This window comes from Parasteatoda tepidariorum, chromosome 1 (genome assembly GCF_982258835.1).
Source record: "Parasteatoda tepidariorum strain Cologne lab strain chromosome 1, Ptep-v5.0, whole genome shotgun sequence".
In the NCBI taxonomy this organism is placed as follows: domain Eukaryota; kingdom Metazoa; phylum Arthropoda; class Arachnida; order Araneae; family Theridiidae; genus Parasteatoda; species Parasteatoda tepidariorum.
In genome coordinates this window covers 67764837-67787658 of record NC_141755.1, presented here as the reverse complement: position 1 = coordinate 67787658, position 22822 = coordinate 67764837, and the positions used below count along the sequence as shown (strand labels likewise).

The window sequence follows — 22822 nt, the reverse complement described above, 5'->3', positions numbered from 1 at the left end:
TTCAATTGCTCAAATTATCAAATAATAAAGCAAGAAGATAAAAATTACACTAAGTTTCCTTAAATTCTCAGGCATTATTACTCGAAGAAGCTTGGAGCGATTGTTTTCGGAAACTCGCAAACTAATACCGGTAAATGATCTTTTCGGAATTTATGTCGCAATTAGAAAAGAATAACTGTGAACTTTCAACCGCACCTAGAACTTAAGAAAATTAGAACAAATAAATCAAAAAGTTCGAGTTACTCTTGAGAGTCAATGGAGTTCGAGCTGTTTATTGTTCTCAGAGATTTCGAATGAATTCCGCTTTGGCTGATTTTATTGCCCTTTCAACCCTTCTTTTGATCGCCAAGTTTATCTCTGCAACCCTACGTTCCTCTTTCCGCGCTTGCAGTATAAATATACGGCAGTTACAGAACTTGTAGAAATAGTTTTCTTTACTCTTAATTTATTCATTTTCAAGTATCGTTCTCGTCTAAAAAACGGGAAAATGTCAGTTGGTCCTTTGGAAAAAATGCCCCGAGAGGAAACTCTCCGTCTTCGTAAAACTTATGTCGGGTAAATATTTATTTCTTTTATTTATAATTTAATAAAGTTTATTCTATTTTTCTAATTGATATATGTTAATTGCCTTAAGTTTTTAACAAAACTATATGAATTTTGAATGTTCTATTGAATGGATTTTGAATGTTTTATTTTGCATTTGTGTTTATGAAAATGTATTTAGAATTTGTTATTTGAAAGTGTAGAGTTTTGCATGAAATTATATGCATGAGTCTTAAATATAAGTTGTGACATGCATTGTGTGCAGGACTTTTTTGTTTTTTACTAAAAAGTTTTTGAATATTTGAAAGTTAAAATTTTTAATTTCTTACTAGTGCATTAGGTTATTTTATAGAAGCTTAATATGATCTAAATTCGAAATTATCTATTAACTAAAGAAAAATTTGATCAACAAAATTGACAACTGCAGAAACATTTTGTTTCCCTTAACACTGAATTTATAAATATGAATATATTTTTCAAAATAAAAATATCGCTGACTATTTATGAAATAACAAGGCAAGTTTCATAAGTGTACTTAGGATGGAAAAAAATTAATTAAATCATTGTACACATTTCTTTCTGAGTTTCAAAGTTAACATATTATAGTTTCAATTTTCAATGTCTTCATATTTCAATTTTAAGAAGATCTTAGTTAACACGTTTTGTATTATAGTCAATCATATTTTCTCAAACTTTATCAAAACTATGTAAGCAGTTTTTGCATCTGGGCTTCTCAGCTCGATTAATATTTTAAAAACTAAAAAAATATGTGTAAAATAAAATTGAAGTATAGAAATTTTTTCAATTATTTCATATTGTATTAAATTTATTATTAGAATAAATTGTTAAATTCAAGATGCCTAAAATAACGAAAAAAATAACTAGTTTTAAAGCTTAAATTAGAAATTTATACCTGTAGTTATAAATCAGTAAGCTGTGACATGACTTAACATGATTTATCAAAGATAAAAAAATATTTAAAAAAAACTAATTAATAGCTTTGATTGATACATTATAAAATCTTATTTCAAACTATTTAGATTCGAGTTAAAATGTCAACGATGATATAAATACTTAAGGGAAACTGAAATTTTATTGAACTCAATTAGAAATGTTATCAATGAAAGATTATTAATATCTTAACAGGTCAATTTAATTGCTTTTCTTTCAAGGAATAGTTATTTAAATTAAACCAAAATTTAAGTTCATTTTTTAATGATAGTATATTCACATATTTATTTGTATTCAGAGAATTTTTAATTGTTGATGATATTTTATTTTTTAAATTCTATATTAATGGCAATTATATGAATAATGGGCAATAATATAAAATTAAAGTTAGAAATGTTGTATATTTTTTATAGTTTATTAAGATATTGTCAAAAAATTTAGTTGTTAAATGCCGTATAAATAGTTAAAAGATGTAAGTAAAATTTTATATTCATTTGCATACATTTTCTCTAATACTTCTGACGAAATTATCAAAATCCATCAGCTAATTCATATCTATTTTTTTAAGCATTTTTATTAAATTTAATTTATATATTTTGCCAAATTGTTGAAACTAAAAACTGCGTCAAGCATATCATTTTAAATTTTCTGAAGATTAGACATCTTTAAATATGTTTTGGAGAATATTTTTTAATTTTAAACCAATATCTTTGAAATTCAGTAATATTCTTTATTGTTTCCTTTTATCTAAGCGAGCTATAAATATAAAATTGCTTAGTTTTTTAATGCACCAAATAAGATTTCGATTAGAGAACAAATTTTAGAGCTATATGTTATGCAATATACTTAGCTCATACTTCGTTACTTCACTTTTTAACCTTGTCCTTGGAAGTGAGAAAAGAGAAAAATCTCCTTTTTCTCTTTGTTATGTAGTGTTCTAGGAGAAAATTTTTATCATTATTGATGGAGAATACAAAACATTCACCTTTTAATAAGAAAATTGCATTTATTTTTATTCACTTTGGTATAAAACATTGACCTTAATAATAATAAAAAAAAAAGGTTCTATCATTTTTATTTGCTTTGTTGCAAAACATTTACTTTTTAAAGAAATAAAAAGATGCAATTATTTTTTATTTGCGTTAATAAAAAACATTTTTTTAATAAATAACCGCAATCATTTGTTTGATTTGAGGGTGTTATTAATACTAAAAATTAGGAGAGAAGTATTAGCTGTTGCGTTACTTTGAATATTTTATTTAATTCAAAAATTCAATAATTTCTATTAAGATAAATAAAAAAAATTACTTAAAATATCCGCTCATTAAAGGTTACATTATATTTAGATTAAACCTGCTTCACTTCCGCTTTTTTTTAAGTATTGTTTACTTGTTATTGAAGGCAGATTTGATTGACGAAATTAATAGCTAATTACAAAGAATCTTTATTCTTAGAATCTAATTCTTAAATTAATTAATTTATCATTCTTGTTTATTTGCTTAAAAATTTATTTTTGTGCGTAACTTTATTTGACAATATTCTCTTCATCCGTCCTTTGTACAAATTAAATAAAGGAGTTTAACTCTGAAGTTTGCTTCAGTTTTATGACACATAAATTATAATTTACTATCTTATTGTTTTTACTTTCTATGCAATTGCGCAGTAAAATTTTTAGAATTTAGTATATTTCATTGAACCATAACAATAAACTTTTTCTGCATTTTTAATGTTTACTATCAAGTCATCAGTAAAATTTTCACAACAAAACTGCATCACAACAAAACCGCTGACACTTCTTTTTAATGTAACTTTTCGATTTTGTCAAAATCAAGGTCACCTTCAAATGAATCGTACCGAATAGCCTTCAATAATTAAAATTCAAACGACGTTTTCAGCTGTCTGGCAGAATTATTACGCGGCATGAATATTGCGATGACCTTTTCAAAAGCGAAATATTAATTTTAATATTTTAGTATTTTCTCTTACTTAAATTATGAAATCGAACATTCAAATTCAAAAATTTCATTTCTTTTTTTATTACTTTCAGAATATTTGCTATATTAAGAAATTTTTCTTCCTTTGTATGAAATAAATGGCATAATTGCACGAATCAACAATTTATTTCAAAACGTGATCCTCTTTCCTTCGAAAATGGTATATTTATGGAATTTCTCTATTAAAAACGGGCTGTTTTCTCTTGGCTGCTTTCTTTTCCTGCAAAGAATGGCGTCATACAGTAAAGCTACATTTAAATAACTATCTTTATACGATGAAATGATAAGTTAAATAGAAGTTCTAAATAATAATAAGCCGAAAATTGAATGCTTGAAAGAGTTTTGTTTGGTTACATCTGTTTTTACAGTTATTGATGTTCAACTCAATAATTATAATTTTTCATGCCTTATAATTTTGAACCTAATCCAGAGGGCAAGGGAGCTCTTGGATCAAGCATGCTGGCTTTAATAATTAAATCTTTTTTATTCATAATTCGTAGGGGCTTACATAAAGATTTTAAAATATTTGACATTCCAATGTGTCATTTTACTTCATTTCTGAAATGTACATTAAGGGTGGTGATTACGGAATATAAAGAGCCTTTTACGTGTTTCGTATGTTTCATTCTAATCTTTCAGAATTTCAATTTTTTAAGCATGTTAATTTTTTTTAAATTAAAATTAAATATCATCGCAAAAAAATTAAATTAAAAAATTATCGACAAAATCTTGATTTAAGCCACATTAACACCACCCCACGCTTCCGAATTTCGACTTAAAACCTCCTGAAATTAGAAATCGGCTTCTTATACTAACGAGTATTTACAAAAACTATCATAGGGTGACTATATAGTGTCATTTCGTCATTGTTTGTTGTACATTTGTTGATGAAAATTTATTTTTATTTTTTTTATAATTTTAGTCTTACGAACAAACATGTCACAACTTGCTGCATGCTTGTAATCATGTGTGTGCTAGTTATGTTTATTGTCCTAGCTTTTTTAGCCACCGAATGGATGGCTGATCCCTTGTGAAACATTACTAATGCCAAAAAACTTTTTTCAGTCCTTTTTCTAGACTTAAAAGAAGTTGTGAGCTGACCCTGAAGACACCCTCACCTCAATTCTTTCCAGAACAATCGACGAATCTTCGACATGAGCTGAACAGTTTGGAAAAAAAAAAGAATAGCTTTCATCTCCAGAGTTGGAGATGATGGCTATGTTGCATAGCTGTTTTAATGATGCTATGCAGTGAAGACAGATTTACAGACATGAACTTTTGATAGTTATTTACAGCAACACATAGACTTCTTCCTTCCCCTCTTAAATTATTTTCCCATAGACGTCACCCTTCAACTTTAAAAAAAAACTTTGAGGGGGAGGTAATATTTTCTGTTCTATCTTCTTTTATTGTGACTCACCTTAAATTCTTTTTAAAAATGTCTATTAATATTTTTTTCTCTCATAGCTGGCAAAATTGTTTTGAATTTCTGTTTTCTTGAAGCTATTTTTCCTTTCCGAATCTATTTCACTTTTAGCGAAAGCTTCCTTAACCCACTAACGCATTCCATTGAGCAGCGGTTGAGGACCATGTTCATATTTTTATTTGGTATTACGGTTGAAGTTACTTACATTTCATTGAATATCTAAGTCATAACATAGTTCTTGTATTTTTGTTTCAACTCATCGTGCATTTTGATTAGATTGCCATTTTTTTTTATCGATATGCTGTCTCATTCCTTCGTCGCAAATTTTTTACTGTTTCAAAGATTCTGGTTTGTCATATTTAACTTGTGATTATTAAAATTGTTTGTGATTATTAACATTCATCTTATAACTCATCTAATCTTCTTTCAATCTGTTATTTTTAGAATTTATTACAATTCATACTTCTTAAGTATAGGTATGAATATTCAGTATTTGTTTCCTCTACTGAAGTCTACTTATCTTTTCTTTTTTGGAAAAACTTAACATTTTTTCAATTATGCACGATCTGCGTGGATTTTGAGACCCAACCTTCCATATAAATATTTAATTACATTTTAGTAGTGTCAATACGAGAAAATCGTTGTTTATATACTGTTATTTGATCTTTTATTTTAAAATATTGCAATGAAGGTGTCAAACTATATTCACTGTATTCATATTCATATAATAATATAAATACAAGGAAATTTCAATCTATAAAATTTATAGTAAATTACATTAAATAATAGAAAAATTTATTCGATTTTTTTTTTATAATTAAATGGTTACTACATCATTTTAAGCAATGGAATTTTTTTTTAAACTGTGCGTTTGACACCTTTTGAAATTTATTGACCAGTATTTTATGCGTAGGTAAGCTGTTAAAATTTCCTAATGTTTTTTTGTATTTTTTTAGGGAGTCTTGCACTCTTTTTTTCGAACAGGATCCTCTAAAAATTGTACGGGGTGAAGGGCAGTACATGTTCGATGAATGCGGCAGACGTTATCTTGATTGTATCAATAATGTTGCTCATGGTAAGATTAGACGCAGCTTTTATTCTTTTTTTACGAGAAATAACTGTTAGTTTTAAAAGAAAATAATTTTGTTATTTTTAAAGCAATTCACTTTTCAGTCATTTTGGAAAAGTTATATACTTGGTTGAGGGCTCACAACATTGGTTACATTGTTTTTGTTTTTTGTAACTAGCTGTATTTGATTTTTAACCCTTTTAAAAGTTGAGCCCGTTGGAAAAACTGTACTGAAATTTCCCTGTCATACTTGCCCATTCCCATTGCATAGAATTTTAGTAACAAGGTCTTTTATATTAACATTACTTTTTAAAGACTAATTTTTTTATTGAAAATATGACTATTTATTTTTATGAGACTCTCTGCAATTTTTTTTACTAAGAATTGTATTTTAATAGCTTGATTGATTCATTTTCATTTTATCAGAAAATGTTATTTTCCCCCTTTTGAATAATTTTTACTCGTTAAAAATTTTTAATATTAGAATTAATTATTGACAAATAATGGTAATTTTGTATCATAAAATAAAATTTATTGAATTATAAATAAAATTTTCATTTAATCTTAACTTTTAGTTGTATTTTTTGATTTTCTAAAAGTCTCAGCGAGCACGAACTTTAGCCTTCACCCATTATTTCAACTTCATATATTCTACCGAAACCCTTCGTTTTTATGTCAAAGAAATATTAATTTTATTTACTTCAATAAAAAAGAAAACACAGTAGAAAATAATTCTTTTTATAAATGTTTTTATTAAATTTAGAAACAAAATTTAATATATATTTGAAATTAAATCGACAAAATTACTTAACTGAAATTTATTCTCAGAATTGAAGTTAAAATCAAACTTTAAGAAGCCCCAAGCTATTTATAAGTATTTAAAAACCAAGTCGCAATGTTTTTCTCTCGTAATTAATTCTACCAACTCATTCGTCTCTAGCAAAGGGTTGATGACTTTTGCTAAAAATAGAAAGCTTGACCTTAATTCTAAATCCCGTTCGCCAACAACAAAGAAAAACAAGACAATTTAAAAAGTTCTTATAAGTCAATTGTTCAATTGCATTCCTTTAAACTTCATATCTGAAACTGGAACTTTTCTCCTGAATATATCGATTTCGTGAACTGCGGGTGAGAAACGCAGCATTGCGCAATGTGTTCGCGGTCTTGGCTAGATCTCCTCCGCCTGCGTTAAGTTTGAAACTGAGCCAAATGCAGAGACATTTGGCGAACAGGTAAACAGTCATTTTCATTGAACGGAAAAGCGTGTTGCGTCATCGCCTCGCAAGCTTTGTTGTGTTTACATTTGTTGCCAAATAATAGCTTTTCGCAAAGATTTATTTTTGTCACATGATTTTTGTATCTTTTCTGGGAAATTTCATACAAAATGAAGGAAATTCGTTAAATTATACTGTGAAATCGTAAATGAATAAAATTTAACAGACAGTTGTCAAGAAACTTTAAAACAGGATACTCCTTTTTTTTCCCTGGTGAAATTAAGTTTTTAATTATCCATAACTTCAATTATTAGTGTAGAAAAATTTGCTAGTTTATGGGGTGTTCCAATATTGCATAAGAATCTATATGGGAAAAAAGTTTGCTATTTTTATATCTATAAAAGTTTACTAAAAGTTTATTTTTTAATATGATTAATAATTACGTAAAGCACTGTATTTCTTACAACTATTTAAAAAAAAACTCCATAAATTGAGAAAATAATTACATTTCATAAATATATTCCAAAAAAAAAAAATCTTACGGAAGCTTAGGAAAGTTAGAGATTCATTATTGCTTTGCATGAAGGGAAAGAAGCTTTGGAAGATTCCGCTACGTCTGAATAGCTCCGAGCTCATTATCTAGATGTGCTTCATTATTTTTTTTTATATTTATAATATTGAAGAAAAAAAAGGAAGCAATTTTAAAGCAAATGATAAGAAAAATGGCGCATTAAAATCTTAAACATATTTACTTTTTTGCACAAAGTATGGCCATCGAGACAGTTTTTGGACTAAAAATTATTCCACAATTATATTTTTGAGATTGCAAAATTTATTAAATAATGTAACAATCAAACATTTTCTCTTAGTCTTTCTTATCTATAGTTTCATATGAAGAATATGAAGCAAACTTTTCATTGAAACTGGTCTAACAACAGCCTTAAAAATATGAAGGAAATTATTTTATTAAAGGGTCTGTACAAATTTTCTAAATTTTTTTTTTTGCAGAAATTCTCGTGAGATTAATTAATCTTACATGATCAAAATAAAGCTTTTCCCTCCAAGTAATCAAAACTATAATACAATAATTGAACTATTTCGCATAATTTATACATATTCGTAAACATTTTTAACCTCCATATTTTATTCAACAAAGAAATAGAAATTTGAAAACTATTCTGATAGGCCGCCATTTAAATAATCGTTTTTGTGAAAAATTAAGTTCTTAGACAGTCTTTGGTTACCTGGATTAGGCCTTGTTCATGGAATTGTAACATTTGTGCTTATTCCTTTTTCATAAATCTTTGCACAAAAATAGCCCCTTTTTTTGGACTAATTAGTTTTCAATGATTATTGACTGAACATTTGACGTCTAAAAACATCCTTTTTTATTTTTACCGATGGAAAGTCTTCCTCTTATTTAATAATCAAGTTGTGTATTCGGGGAAATTTTTTATAGAAGACATGCCCAGGTGCAAAACGTTTGACCACTTTTAAGCTTTAATTTTTTTTTAAGACAATGTGATATTTTAAGATATTTGCATAAGTTTCACCACTTTTAAGCTTCAATTGTTGTTTTTTTTAAAGACAATAATGTAATGCTTTAAGATATTTTTGTATTGTAAATTGTTATTACAATATAAGTTAGTAAAAATTTATTTTTGTTTTATAATAGTTTTGATTTTTACGTATACATTTCTTTTTTAGTTGGACATAGTAATCCTCGTGTGACAAGGGCTTGTGCAGAGCAGATGAGTCTTCTATGCACCAACAGCCGTTACTTACACGACAACATAGTCATCTATGCTCAAAAACTATTAGCTACATTTCCACCGAAATTGAATGTTTGCTATTTCGTCAATTCTGGGTATTTAGTCTTATTCATACTATTTAAGCTACTAAATAAACTAAACTGCTGAAATAAATGACTAAATACTATTTTTTAAACTCTGTAACTTTTTGAGTTCTACTTCAGATTTCTGGGATTTTGTATAGCTGAAAAAACTAAATGAAGCAACTCAGGCTGAGGTTTATTTTCATTGCTATTTATTCAAAACGTTACTATTGTAATTCTGTTTTTACATATCTATGGTCAAAACATGACTTGATACGTATCTCTCATAGATTATGAGCATTTTATGGTAAGAATAATCCCAAAGAACTGAAGTAGCAAGATCTACTTGTCAATATAATAACGCCTATTTAGAACACTCCAAAACACGATGTATTAAAGTCTCCTGAAGTTTTGCAGCTAATGAAGTTTATCAGTTGATTAGTATTTGACATTTCTTTTCTTGAATCCATATGTTGTATAAAGAATGAAATGATCGTGTTTAGGCTGAATTAATTGACGACGAAAAGAAGCAACAACGCATACAGCTATTTTATAGCTGTCAGTCAATTAATCAATCTTAATTACAACACGAGATAATTGCGAGACAAATTGACCATTGAAGGAAGTGACGAACGAGACTAAATCAGAGATGAAAAAGAGCAAAGATAAGGTAAAAATTGGCTGTTATAAAGATCTAAAATGAAACAAAAAATTAGAAATATTGGAATAGTCATCAACATTAAAAATGTGGAAAGATTCCGAGAAATCAATGTGTACAAGATGGAATCACAATGAAGGGTGTAAGTTGGAGAAAAGTTGTATTTACAAACAATCAATAAAATCCTGACCAAAAAAAAAAAAAATGTTTGTAACTATATATTTAATTTCTAAGAAGAAATTTAAAGTTATGTTTAAAGGAAGCTCACATTCGTCGCAGACTTAATAAAAATTCAAACTATTTTTTGTCAAAAATAGGACCACTGGAGAAATTAGTTGATTTGATATGTAGGAAATGATATTCAAATCGCAATTTTTCTGAAACATTTGCAACTTGTTTACTATTTTTCTAGATAGTAGAATAATCAATTATTAAAGTAAGATTTACCGGATTCATTAGGTTATATAATAATTAACACACATTTTTTTAAAAATGTATTCTAATTGTGGGCATATTAACACAACAAAAATATTTTAAAACACTCTGCTCAATTTCTCAATAATTAAGTTTTATTTTTATTTTTGCAGGTCAGAAGCGAATGACTTAGCTTTAAGATTAGCCAGAGCCCATACTGGTCACGAAGACGTCATTGTTTTAGACGGGTGAGTATTATATGACTTGTAAAGGATGAAATGATTCTATTACATAATTCCAATTCTGCCAACAAAAATCGCAGATTCGAGGACTCTTTATCCAAATGCTCAATTTCACTTAAAAAATTGAAAATACAATAATTTTTGTTCATTTTTCATTTATTCTTACAATTTTTATATATTTTTCTCAACTTTTAGAATAAAATAAAATATGAAATGTTTTTTTTTATTTCTATTTTGCAAGTCTATAGTTTAAATTTTAAAATTAAATTTTTTATCTGCGGATTATTTATTTGAATTCTTTATTTTTTTAAACGTTTTATTTATTTAATATTTTGTTCAATGGAGATAAATTTATATTTTTTAATTAAATATTTCATTTTGATACATTGCTTTTGACATTCCTTTTTATTTCTTTTAAGTAGAAACAAAATTAAATGCAAAAAAATAGTTTTTTTTTGAAAAATCACTTTTTAAGCTAATTTTTCGTATTTTTGTTTAGATCAGGGGAATGAATAAAACATGATCTTTGCGCAAATTTTATAACTCTTTGCTGAAAGGTTTTCCCACTAGTAGCATAAAGGACAGTTTAAATATTTGATTTTGTTTAATTCTTATTTAAAATGATTTTTATCACTCTGAGATGTAAACAATGGAAACATTAATGCATTTAGAAAGTGTTTGAGTTGTATAAAAGAAAAAAGAAAATTTAAAAAAAAAAAAAGAACTACTGAGTTCAAAACTTTTTGTAAACTTTAAACCTTTCTGCAGTTATTCGAATTTTGTATGGCTTGTTCACTATGTTTGCCACCAATGGCTATGGTGCCAAACATAGTAAATAGACGAATAGTAAAGTCTTATAAAACCGCCGACAGCTTAGAATGGACTACGACGATTTAGAGCAACACCTAGAAAAGAAAGCCTTACAACTCTCTTCTTTAATAAATAGTTCTGACAACAGCAGATGGTTTCCATATCTAAAACAAGCGTTTGTCAGTTGTGTTATTCGTCAATTATGTTCTTCTTTAGGAGGTGTTGTGTACTATGTATGCTTGAGATTTGTTCTCGAAAACACTATAATTCGACATTTCCGAAAAATGAACAATAATTAGAATGGGCATACAGAAAAAAAAAATCTCAATGTGTCCTGTAATTTCGCCTACAAGTTTTAACTGTACCTACTTTGTAAGCGTTTCAAAATATAGCTTTTTTTTTCACTCATACATCATCTTGTATAAATATGCATGCTGTCAGGATTTTAATGATTTGTAAAAATGCTAATGTTTTAAAATTTTATTTTACATCTGGGAAAGCTTTACCGTAAAGGAAGTTAAAGTTGATAATTGTGGATGTATTTTTATGTTTTGAGGACATTTTGACGGAAGGTTTTAAAAATTTGTGTTTCTTACAGTGCATATCATGGAAATCTATCGACATCTACGGATATGAGTCCGATGAAATTTGAAAAAATTACTGGCGGTAAAAAGGATTATGTGCATGTGGTAAGTTGAAACTTTCGCCTTGATTGATAACCATATTCGTAAGCAATTAATCTCATTTGATTATCTGAAATACTTGATAGATAAAATTACAAAAATGCTTTATCTTATATTTATTTTTTTTGTTTCTTAGGCTGCTTTACCATGTAGTTATCGTGGAGAATACACATCTGACGAATACGACAGTGACGTCATTGGCGAAAAGTATGCTGAAAATGTGCAAAATGTTATCAACAAAGCACATTCCAAAGGTCGGCAAATTGCAGCATTCTACGCTGAGTCAATGGTCAGTTGTGGGGGTCAAGTTGTACTACCAAAGGGTTATCTTTCAAAAGTATACAAGTGAGTTTCTTCAGTGATGAATATTAGTAATGAAAATATCTAAAATTTCAATAAGTTTAATTTATAATATAGTATAACTCCAATAAGTTGTAATTCATAATAAAATAAATGAATAATATGCAAAGTATTATTAAGAATATTTTCATGAAATTATTTTTTTATAAGCTAGTTTTATTAATTGTAACGAGTTATAAGTTTCCTAACATAAGGAAACAAACTGATAATTTCGTTCTTTTTTTCCGCCTGATTTAGGAAAAAATAAAATATCCATGCCAATATTAATAGTTTCAAGACACATACTAGAAAACTTTTCATAAGTAGTAGTAGAGATGTTATAATAAAAAAAAAAAAACGTGATGATCAAAGTAATCTAGAAATGATATAAATTTACTAGTTTCTTTTTTTCTCAGTATGTTACTGATTTGAATAAGTTATGTTTATTCAGAGAACGTACGCTTTTGTATCTCACAATCGTAACTTAAACATATTTTGGGTAAAATCCCTAAAATCATGAAGATTGCTTCTTAGTAAAGGCAATTCAACCACGAGGATAAAAGTAGCTTTAAGTGTAATGTTTTTCATTTTAAGTTCCATGCATAAATCTTCATCAAGTCAACGAAATATTGTTCTGCTGGGCTGATTTAGCAGAAAAACAAATCGGCAAATGGCAAATCTTGTCATACTAAGATACAAATTGAAAAGATGCAAACTATTCTAATATGTAAAAAAAAATATTTTCATTTTTTAACTATTTACAAAAGTATTTGTTTTAATGATCCCTCAATTTATTAACATTTTGTCATTAATACATTCAGTCGATGACACTTGTTTTAATTTTTAACTCTTGTTAAATATCCTTGGAACAATATCTAAAGACTTTATATAAGATTTATTTCGCTTAAGGGGTCACAGTACCCAAAAAATGACAAAAATACCAAATTTTTTTTTATTGCTTATAATAAAACTTCAAAGTATTTCAAATGTACAGAAAAAAATTCATCTCTCTATCTACATTTTTAAAAAAGTTATGAATGATTTTAAATTGTTCTAATACAGAAACTTGCTCAGCAGTCTGACTTTAAAGTGCTTTTTCGCATAGATGATAATTTTGTGTCTTAATCTTAATTAAATCCCTAAGGAATTTTTTCTATTTAAGATAAAGCTTTGAAGTAAACTTTTTTATCTTGAGCATAATACACTTATTTAAACTGTGCATGGAATAAGCATTTTATGAGGTATTACAATTTTTACGGCATGTTATATATACCTAACAGGAATTTTTACCCTTTTTTTTTCTACTTTTTTACAAAATAATCTATAAAAAATATTCTAATTGATATATCAACAAATGAATGCACAAAATTATTAAGATAAATATTTCAAGCACTATGAAAAAAACTTTTTTTGAAAATATGTTAAAATAAAAAAGCTTTAGGGATTTAAAAATTTAGAATTTTTTCAACTTTTTTTAAAATTTAAAAAAAATTAAACAGTTTAATTGCTTTTTGAAGATAAATTATTGATTATAACTTAAATGAGCATGTAACGCATCCTCAAAATGAATGATTATACCTTTATTTTAAAAAATTGTTGCAAAGGTACTGTGACCCCTTAAGTTTAAGAAATATATCATAACTTTATGCTACAATTTTTTTTTTTTTTTTTTAATGCAGCTATGTTCGACAAGCTGGTGGTATATGTGTTGCCGATGAAGTTCAAACTGGATTTGGCAGAGTTGGAAAACATATGTGGGCCTTTGAATTACAAGGAGAGGGTAAGCAATTGTAACTTTTTTTAAAAAAATATACATTAAGAGTTAAAACTTAAAGAGAGGTATTCTTTACCTATTTATAGGTATTTTGATAGATTTCTCTAACTTTAACAAATAAAAAATAGGAAGAAACAAGTTTTTTTTATTTGTGTATTATAACTATATTAACTATAATTTATGACGCAGAAATTAGCATAATATTTTCAAATTAAATGCACACAATCTTTTTTAGCTTTTTACGTATAACAATTCAATCTAAACCGATTGCAAGTTTGGCAAGTTAAGTATTTGCATTTATGTATCAAACACAAAAGTTGCTAGCTTTATCTTTTCCAGTCTCATAGCTATGGATGATTTTATTATTTAAAATAAAATATTTTGAAACATGCATAACCTTTTTAAACTTTTATTTTCAGATGTTTGCCCGGATATAGTTACTATTGGCAAACCCATGGGTAACGGGCATCCTGTTTCTGCAGTTATAACTACGAAAGAAATCGCTCGAAGCTTTAAAGATCTCGGAGTATCTTATTTTAACACTGTAAGTTGAAAAAAATATTTGTACTTAACATTCACAGGGGTCTGTCCAGACATTTTGTGAAAGGTCCGTTTTTCGTGAAATTGTGAAAAAATTACTCACATTCTTTCAAACAGGGTCCGCTTTTATGAATTTGTGCAAATAGGGTCCGTTATTGCAAAAAAAAACTTTTTTAAGGAGTTTTTAAATTGTAAAGATATACAAGATTATGCTCAACACTGTAAAATTATAATTAAAAAAACTAAATTTTAAAAAATAAACAACAATTGCTCCTTCTAAATTAGAGATGCAACATGCAAATATTTGGTATTTTGCCTATACTGCTGAACGCAGAATATTAATTTTTGACGAATAATGGAAGAATCGTCTGCCGAAGACAAAACTTAATTCGTTTGCATTTGTCTTTCTTGTTTTCTGCCCTGGAAAGGGTTTATTCAATTAGCAAAATAATAATGAAGATAAACAAATTTGTGAAGGGTCCGATTAAAAGAAAAATTATTTTGTGAAGGGTCCGTTTTTAAGTTAAAATATTTTGTAAAGGGTCCGTTTTTATGAAAAGATATTTTGTGAAGGGTCCGTTAACGGACCCAAATTTCTTCTAAACAGACCCCTGATTCATAAATGTTAACTTCAACATGAATATTTTGAATTGTGATGAGTGAGTAATTTATATTGTTTCATATTGAATGTTTCGTAAAATTGCTCATCCATCACAATTGAGTAAATGTGAAAAATTTCTTCATATATATTGCGCGCAATTTGGTTCTTGCAACTCTAGAAGTGAAGCTATTATGTCGAACCATGTGATTTAAATCAGATTTAATTTGATAACTGTAAGCAGGGTGCGTAGCGTTTTTAAAAAGTGCTAAAAGATGCTTCTTTTTGTTTTTTAAAACCCTATAGAGGTGCTTTTTTCATTGGGTATTTTTAAAAAGTGCTTAATTTTCCCTTTTTCAAAATGAGATTTTTCCTTTACTATGTTGATTTTCGCTTCGAATTATGCAAAAGGTCACAGTTCACATTATTCTATTTAACGTTTTTATGATTAATTCAACCCAAATCTATTTTGGCGTATAGTCAGTCAGTGGCGTATGAAAACGCCATTCGTATTACATGATTCCAAATGTCATGATTTTTGACAATTGTCAAAAACAATGCCAAAAGGTTTGTTTTTTTTGACATGACGGTTAAAAGAAGATAAAACCGTTGATTGTCAAAAACTTTCCTCCCCTGCCTAATTATATTTTTTTTAAGTGCTTAAAAATATTTTTTGAATGCTTAAAAAGTGCTTATTTTTTTTAATAATTTGGTTAATGGTTACGCACCCTGTATAAGGGACGTCACGCATCGATGACATTACTTGCAGGGATACAATTCTGTGAAATCATAACTGTCAAGAATCAGTAAATAGTTATTAAACAATCTACGTTTATGCAACTCTAGTTGCACGAAACTCTGTATTCTAATAATATGAAATTGTAAAACAATAGAACAAATTAATGACTTGAATAAATAAATACCATAATGAACTAATGACATAAATTTATAAAATGCAATAAACTTTTTATATGACTGAACACGAACTAACACGAAATGGTTAAGGTTTTTTCATAATGTTTAACAGTTTATAAGGTGACTATGAGTCATATCATTGGCAAACAAATTTCTATAAACCATTAACAGAATTTTGAAATTTTAGAAACTATATTAGTTAAAGCTTATATAAATCAAAAAACTCACTATTTTGCCAATTTTTTTTCTGTACGTATCATAACAGTTTTAAAAGTTTTTCTGTCTTTTACAGTATGGTGGAAACCCGGTGTCCATGGCAATAGCTAACTCAGTTTTGGATATAATCGAGGATGAAGATTTGCTTTCAAAAGCTGAAAAAACTGGAAATAAACTTTTAGATGACCTTCACGAACTTAAGAAACGGCATTCAATTATTGGCGATATTAGGTAAATAAAATTTCGCTAATTTTTTTTTAAATATAAAAGGAAATTTGAATGTTTTTTTGTGTGTTTTTATCTAATAACGGATTAATTTTTTTTCAATTTATTTTTTAGGGGAGCTGGTTTGTTTGTTGGAATAGATTTAGTAAAAGACCGCATTACGAAAGCTCCAGCAACAGAAGAAGCAGCTTATACAATTGCAAGGTAGAGTAATTTCTAAATTATTAAAATTCATGTTCTATTGGAAGGTAAAAGAATAATTTCATGGTATTTAAGGCAATATATTAAAATTCGAAATTTTTTATAAGCAATTTTCTAAATTAAATGCCTCTGTTCTTCCTCCTCAACGTAACTTAGTATTAATCACGCCTACTTGAGAAAAATCGTTCTTTGAACTGATGAACCTTCATTTCTCCTGCATGTCTGTTTTTTCTGTTTTTTTTTCTGTTTTCAGCAAATTTCACAGCTTTTATTCATTCTGCCGGCGCAATTAAATTCAGCTATTTTATTTATTTAAATGCGAAACAAAAGAATTAAAATAAAAGTTGAATTTACTGTTTTTTTTTATTGGCGGCTTTATCCCCTGCACCAACGAAATCGATAAATCCTAAATGTACCTATTTTATTTTATATCTGGCGTTAAACAGTCGACCCAATTTAGAGTGCAATTTTGAACTCAACCCTTTAGACAATTGAACTTTTTAATTACGCGTAAGGACAAACTAACCTTCGTGGAAGACTTTTTGATGCAACTAACGAAAATCTCCAACGGTTAGCCTGATGATAAAAGGATTCTAACCCTCTATCACGGAGTATGTTTTACCTAAAGACTGTAACCGGGATCAGGATTCCTATCGAAAAGTCATCGATAGAAATCGAACAGGACCTCATTAGGCGGCGAGTGCTCTATCCCCTAAGCCAGTGTTTCCCAAACTTATGACTCTTGTGTACCCTTTCCAAATTTTTCATAACGCTGTGTACCACTAATAAAAAAATGAATACTATAAAAAAATTGCACAAAAGTCAAAAATCGCAACTGGCTGTTGGCCCCACTAATTATTAACTGTTAACTCAGCAAAAAATAGCCAATGGAAAAATACGTAATAGTTAATTTTCATGGCTAGCTTTGTTTTTAAATAAAATTTTTTGAAATTTTCGTTTGTTGCAAGATATTTTGCATAAGAACGCGTACCCCCGCTAAATTGTTCCCGTACCCCTGGGGGTACGCGTACCACACTTTGGGAAACACTGCCCTAAGCCACCACTGTTCAAATGCACATATTTTATAACCGTCGTTAGACAGCCGACCCGATTTCGAGTTTACGAGTATCAATTTTCAACTCTGTAATTTTGAACACAATCTAAAAGACAAGGGGAACACCTGGATTAAATATTAGGAAACAATTGCTTTTGTAGAGGACTTTTTTGATAATCGCGTTACATGGAGAGGTAAACCACCCTCGGTTCATCTGCCAGCAAGGGGACTCTAACCCATGATCTGTCTATCATTGAGTATATTTTATGTCAGCACTGTGGTCTGTGCGGAATTCGTAACGTTCCTCCAAAGCCGGGATTCGATCCCGGGCTTACCTCATAGTGAGGCAAAATGTGCAAATATGAATATCTAATCACATTATCGTTATTGAATACCACTCTCTAAGATTTAAAGCATTTCTGATTTTCAGTTTAAAATATGTATCAAGGTACGAATGTCCTTCTCCTCCAGTTAAATAGTTTTATTTTATTTATTTATTTTTTTGTCCAAGTTTTTTTTTCTTTCTAATAGCTCATTCTAAGCGGGAAAGATGAAACAAGAAAATAAATTTGTGCATTTCTTTTATTCAGGGATGTGATTCTTCCGCGGATTTCCGCTTTTTTTTTTCAGATCTTTCCATTTTTTCCGCTAATTTTCGCTGAAATTTTTTTTTGCACAAGTTAAAATATTTTATGAGGAATTAAATTTTCCGCGAAGTGAAAGTATTGAAGTCCTCATTCCTCCCTCAAGCATTGATTTTCGTATTTACCTGATTTAAAAGTTGAACGTTTGCGATTCTTAATCAGGCGATTTAAATGTCGTACATTGGTTGGTTGGTGTCGTATCCTCTATAGAATCATATTTCATGGTGTGCTTGAATAGTTTTTGTTATTTCTATGGCATTAAAAGAATACAAATCCTCTTCTGTGGGGTAGTTTAAGAGGTGAAGGCCTGCAGCGACTGCAGGGCAGTTAAAAACATGATATGGTGTCAGTTCCACATTAAGACAGTTGCCACAGTTTTGATATTTTCTAGTCTTATCTGTAGAAATTTTCATGTTTTTATGATGTTTTGTTCTTAGTCTGATGAGAGTAGTGGCTGTCTTCCTATCGATGTCAAGATTAGTTATTTGATCGTGGGCTTTGATTTTTAAAGGGGTGAATAGTCTTGACTTTGCATAAGCATTTGCATCTGCCAACGTGGTTGGGATTGAATTTTGATTTAGATCTCTGGCATTTTTAGCCAAGGAATCAGCTATTTCATTGAACTCTAGGTTCACATGGGCGGGAATCCACTGCAAGAAGCAATTTTTCCGGAGACGCTGAAGTTGTCCAAGTTGTTCTATGATATTCAGGACAAGGCTTGAGGTACCTTTGCTGAGGGCCTGTAAATTGCGTACATTGCGATAAGAATCGTACATTGCGATTCTTATTTACGAGATTTAAAAATCCAATATCGCGATTTGTAACTACGCACTTTTAAAACCCTATGTAGCGATTCGTATTCACGCGAGCTTAAAATCCAATGTTGTGATTCGTTTTTGCGGTTGTAATATCAAACATCGATTTTCCTATTTATACATGCTTTAAAAACTAGACAGTGGGATTCGTATTCGCGCTATTTAAAAATTATGCATCGTGATTCGTTTTTACATGATCTAAAAATTACGCATCATGATTTGTATTTTCGCATTTTTTAAATTCGATATAGAGTTTCATATTCACGTGATTTAAAAGCCTCATTTCGGGATTCATATTCTCTTAATTTAAAATCATGCATGTGATTCATATTCTTTTAATTTAAAATCATGCATGTGATTCATATTTATATATTCATGCAATTTTAAAATTAATCATCGGGATTTATAATCACATGGTTTACAAGTTTTCTTCATTTTTTATCACTCTGCAAAAATGCCAATGTAAGTAAAGGATGAAATATAAAAACTACAGCTAGTTTAATGCATTTTTAAAAATTTATTCATAATTTTCATTTTAGTTTTTAGTAACCATTGCTTTGTTCTCCATATTGAGTTCTTAATTCAAATTTTAAATATTTCAACTTCTAGGATGAAACAGGAGCGAATACTTCTCAGCGCTGAAGGCAAATATAGTAATGTCCTGAAATTCAAACCACCTATGGTTTTTAACGAAGAAAATGTCAAGACGTTAGTAGATAAATTGGATGAAGTTCTTACGGAAGTCGAAGAAAAAACTGATAGTTACGAGTCAACATCTGAACCTTCATCTGACACTTCATCTAGCTCGGATGACGACATGGCTTCTGCGTCTTCTAGCTGAGCCATCTGAATTCTGATCATGAATCTGTATATAGTTTTCAATCCAGAACTGTTAAAACAATTTATTTCTATTAACACTTTGAATAAGTAAATTTTTAAAAATAAGTTGAATACTATTATTTTTAAAGACAAATGTTAAATGTTTTTTTTTTTAATTGAGGCTTCCTTTTAAAACGATAATGGGAAAAATTTATATTTTCAATATTAGTTTGAAGTTTCTTAGAGGGAAACTTATATTTTTATAATCATTATTTTTCAAGCAGCTATCTTCAAACTTTTTTCTTTAAATATTTTAAATTTATACCGGGTGCTACGTATTCACCGCAATTAATGTACATTTTTAGAGTTCTTGTTATCTAGACAAAAAGAGTACACACATTAGTGGTCAGAAGTTGATAATAAAAAGAGAAAATAACTTAATAGAAGTTTAAAAAGTCGACTCTGAGAATGGGCAGTACTAAAAACACAAAAACCTGTTTGCTTGCTTAGGAAATCGAAAATAATTAAAATGTGATTATTATACGAACCTCGAAGTTCCATCAGGCAAAGAAATTGGTTTTGATGTTTGTCCTCGCACATTTTACGCTTAAATAACATTTTTAAGACCCCTAATGTTTATGTTTTTAATTTCATTTTTGAAACAAGCTTAAAGTGATATCTTTAAACACCCTGTAAGAAACTAATCATGATAGCATAACATTATATGCTGCTAGATTTTCAACTTTGCTAACACTCGAATAACATGTAGTTCAAATATATTTCTAATGATGTTATGACGCATTTTGTTTTAATAAGAGCTTAATAGTGATATCTTTCTTAAAAATAAGTTAGAATGCTGAGCATATCGAATATGATTTTTATTAAGGATTACATATATTAAATGTTATTTAGCTGTTAGCGCACAAAGAAAATCTAATTTTCTCTTTTGAAAATTCAAATATGCTTATTAAGACACAATTTGAGAAATTATTCATATTGTATTCTTTTAAAAATAGCCCTTATGATGTAGTATTTATTTAGTTACATAGATTAAGGAGGAAATCAATATTTTTCTATAAATATCTTTATTAGTAAGAATGAGCAACGAATTAGTTAATCCTCGCCAATATCACACATAACTTTTATGTGATGCAATATTAATTTCAATATAACAACAACGAATATTTGAAATAATACGTTATTCATCATGTAAATATTCATATCAATTCATTGTAGTTATGTAACATGAAGATGAACAAATATGTATGTTTTGTACAGTTTTCATTTTGTTAAATAAATATTTTTGTCTTTATGTTTCAATTGATTCTTGTGAGCAACTCTAAACTTTTTCTCTGCATTTTTAATTAATGCATAAATTTTTATAACATCAAATACTTATATAGTGGATTCTCTCTTGATACATTCTTCGTTCAAAAAGCATACTTGATTCGATTCAAAAGCATACTTGACTATAGATGGTGTATTCTACACTAGGGAGCGCTGCAGGTTCTTTACCTCCTGTATTTTCAGGATACTGTATCTGGTGTATTTCGAGGTCATTTGGCTAAATGTGTTCACTATGGTAACAATGAATACTGAAAATCTAGAAAAAATAGACCAGATAGTTCAAGTTACATAGAAATAAACATAAATGGTGAAAAGATGGTAAACATGCGGTTAAAGAAGTAAGAAAATTAATATTAGAATTAAAATCTTAATAAAACATTTAAATTACCTTGTCAACAGCATACTTAATTCGAAATTTAAATGTAAAATATAGAAAATAGACTTTGTCTCGCTACTCTAAATATATTGTAACACAAACGTCTATGCGGCGCATTGCTTAGAATAGATAGTATTTAGTAGAAAACACGCAAGTTCCAGTATATATATATATACTGGAACTTGCAATTCAAATATGCTTATTAAGACACAATTTGAGAAATTATTCATATTATAGTAAATGTATATATTAACTCGTTGAATGCCATGGGGGTCACCGGTGACCGGCGAAGCCAAGATTATTCAAAACACATAATTCGAGTAAATTTTCAATTTCTTTTTATATTATCGTTACTAAAATGGTTTGAAGAAATTAATGCAGTATAGAACACAGAAAAATAGTTTTATTCATATACTAACTACAGAGATGCCACCTTGCTCCGGACAGCGAATAAATATTTTCAAATGGTAGTTTATTAATTGTGATTCTCGGTTTAATAAATTCAATTTAGTTGATTTTTATCCACCACTATTTCTAAACAAGTAGTCATCATCAGCATTGGCACGACAGCCCTTTGTGAGCCTGGGCCTTCCTCAGAAGCTTTTCCCATTCTGTCCTTCTCCCAGCAATTGTTTTCCAGTTCTTTACTTTTAGGATGGCAAAATCCTCATCTACACAGTCCTTCCATCTCTTTTTGGGCCTTCCTCTTGGCCTTTTATTGGAGGGGGTTGCATTAGAGACTCAATGCTGTTCGTTCTGGGCTCATTCTCACTACATGCCCGGCCCATCTCATTCTACTTAATTTAATAGATTTAATGATATCATCGCCATCAAAGATCCTATATATTTCAAAATTATATCTTCTCCTCCAGTTGTCGTTATCGAGTATAGGGCCAAAGATGGTTCGTAGGCAGGGCCGTCTTAATAGCAAGCAGGGCCCCCGGGCACAGAAATGTTTTAGGCCCCTATTACATTTCATACTGTTTAAAATAGAACTAAAAAACTTCACATGCATAAAATTAAGCATTTTTAAGATATGCAATAATTTTAACAAAGATAAAACACATTTTTATAGCCCCAAAAACTCAATACACATAAAATAAAGCATTTTTAAACTAGGC

At 28.7% G+C, this 22822-nt stretch overlaps 2 protein-coding genes across 3 annotated transcripts in view; one reads left to right on the top strand and one right to left on the bottom strand.

Annotated features, from left to right (window-relative positions):
- The first annotated feature begins 241 nt into the window (after positions 1 to 241).
- LOC107456533 (ethanolamine-phosphate phospho-lyase) lies at positions 242 to 21290 on the top strand. Of its 2 annotated transcripts, XM_016074415.4 has the most exons (12): positions 360 to 555; positions 4554 to 4869; positions 5871 to 5989; positions 8905 to 9064; positions 10277 to 10351; positions 11754 to 11844; positions 11975 to 12183; positions 13857 to 13957; positions 14371 to 14495; positions 16297 to 16451; positions 16560 to 16649; positions 19769 to 21290. In XM_016074415.4, the coding sequence occupies exons 3-12, from the start codon at positions 5935 to 5937 to the stop codon at positions 19998 to 20000; spliced, it is 1293 nt and encodes a 430-aa protein (XP_015929901.1). In that variant the 5' UTR covers positions 360 to 555; positions 4554 to 4869; positions 5871 to 5934; the 3' UTR covers positions 20001 to 21290. The 2 variants fall into 2 exon arrangements, with proteins under 2 accessions (XP_015929900.1, XP_015929901.1); XM_016074414.4 differs by lacking the exon at positions 4554 to 4869 and having other exon boundaries at positions 242 to 555.
- Dcr-1 (Endoribonuclease Dcr-1) overlaps positions 20836 to 22822 on the bottom strand; it is a 44631-nt gene continuing 42644 nt past the window's right edge. Inside the window, exon 15 of the mRNA XM_087165723.1 lies at positions 20836 to 21581. The gene's annotated coding sequence lies outside the window, so the exon portion shown is untranslated. The remainder of the gene's footprint in view (positions 21582 to 22822) is intronic.

Coding starts and splice junctions, on each gene's coding strand:
- LOC107456533 (XM_016074414.4), top strand. CDS start 488: ATGTCAGTTGGTCCTTTGGAAAAAATGCCCCGAGAGGAAACTCTCCGT. Junction 11,845..11,974: donor AAAAGGATTATGTGCATGTG/GTAAGTTGAAAC, acceptor TTTGTTTCTTAG/GCTGCTTTACCATGTAGTTA. Junction 13,958..14,370: donor CTTTGAATTACAAGGAGAGG/GTAAGCAATTGT, acceptor TTTTATTTTCAG/ATGTTTGCCCGGATATAGTT.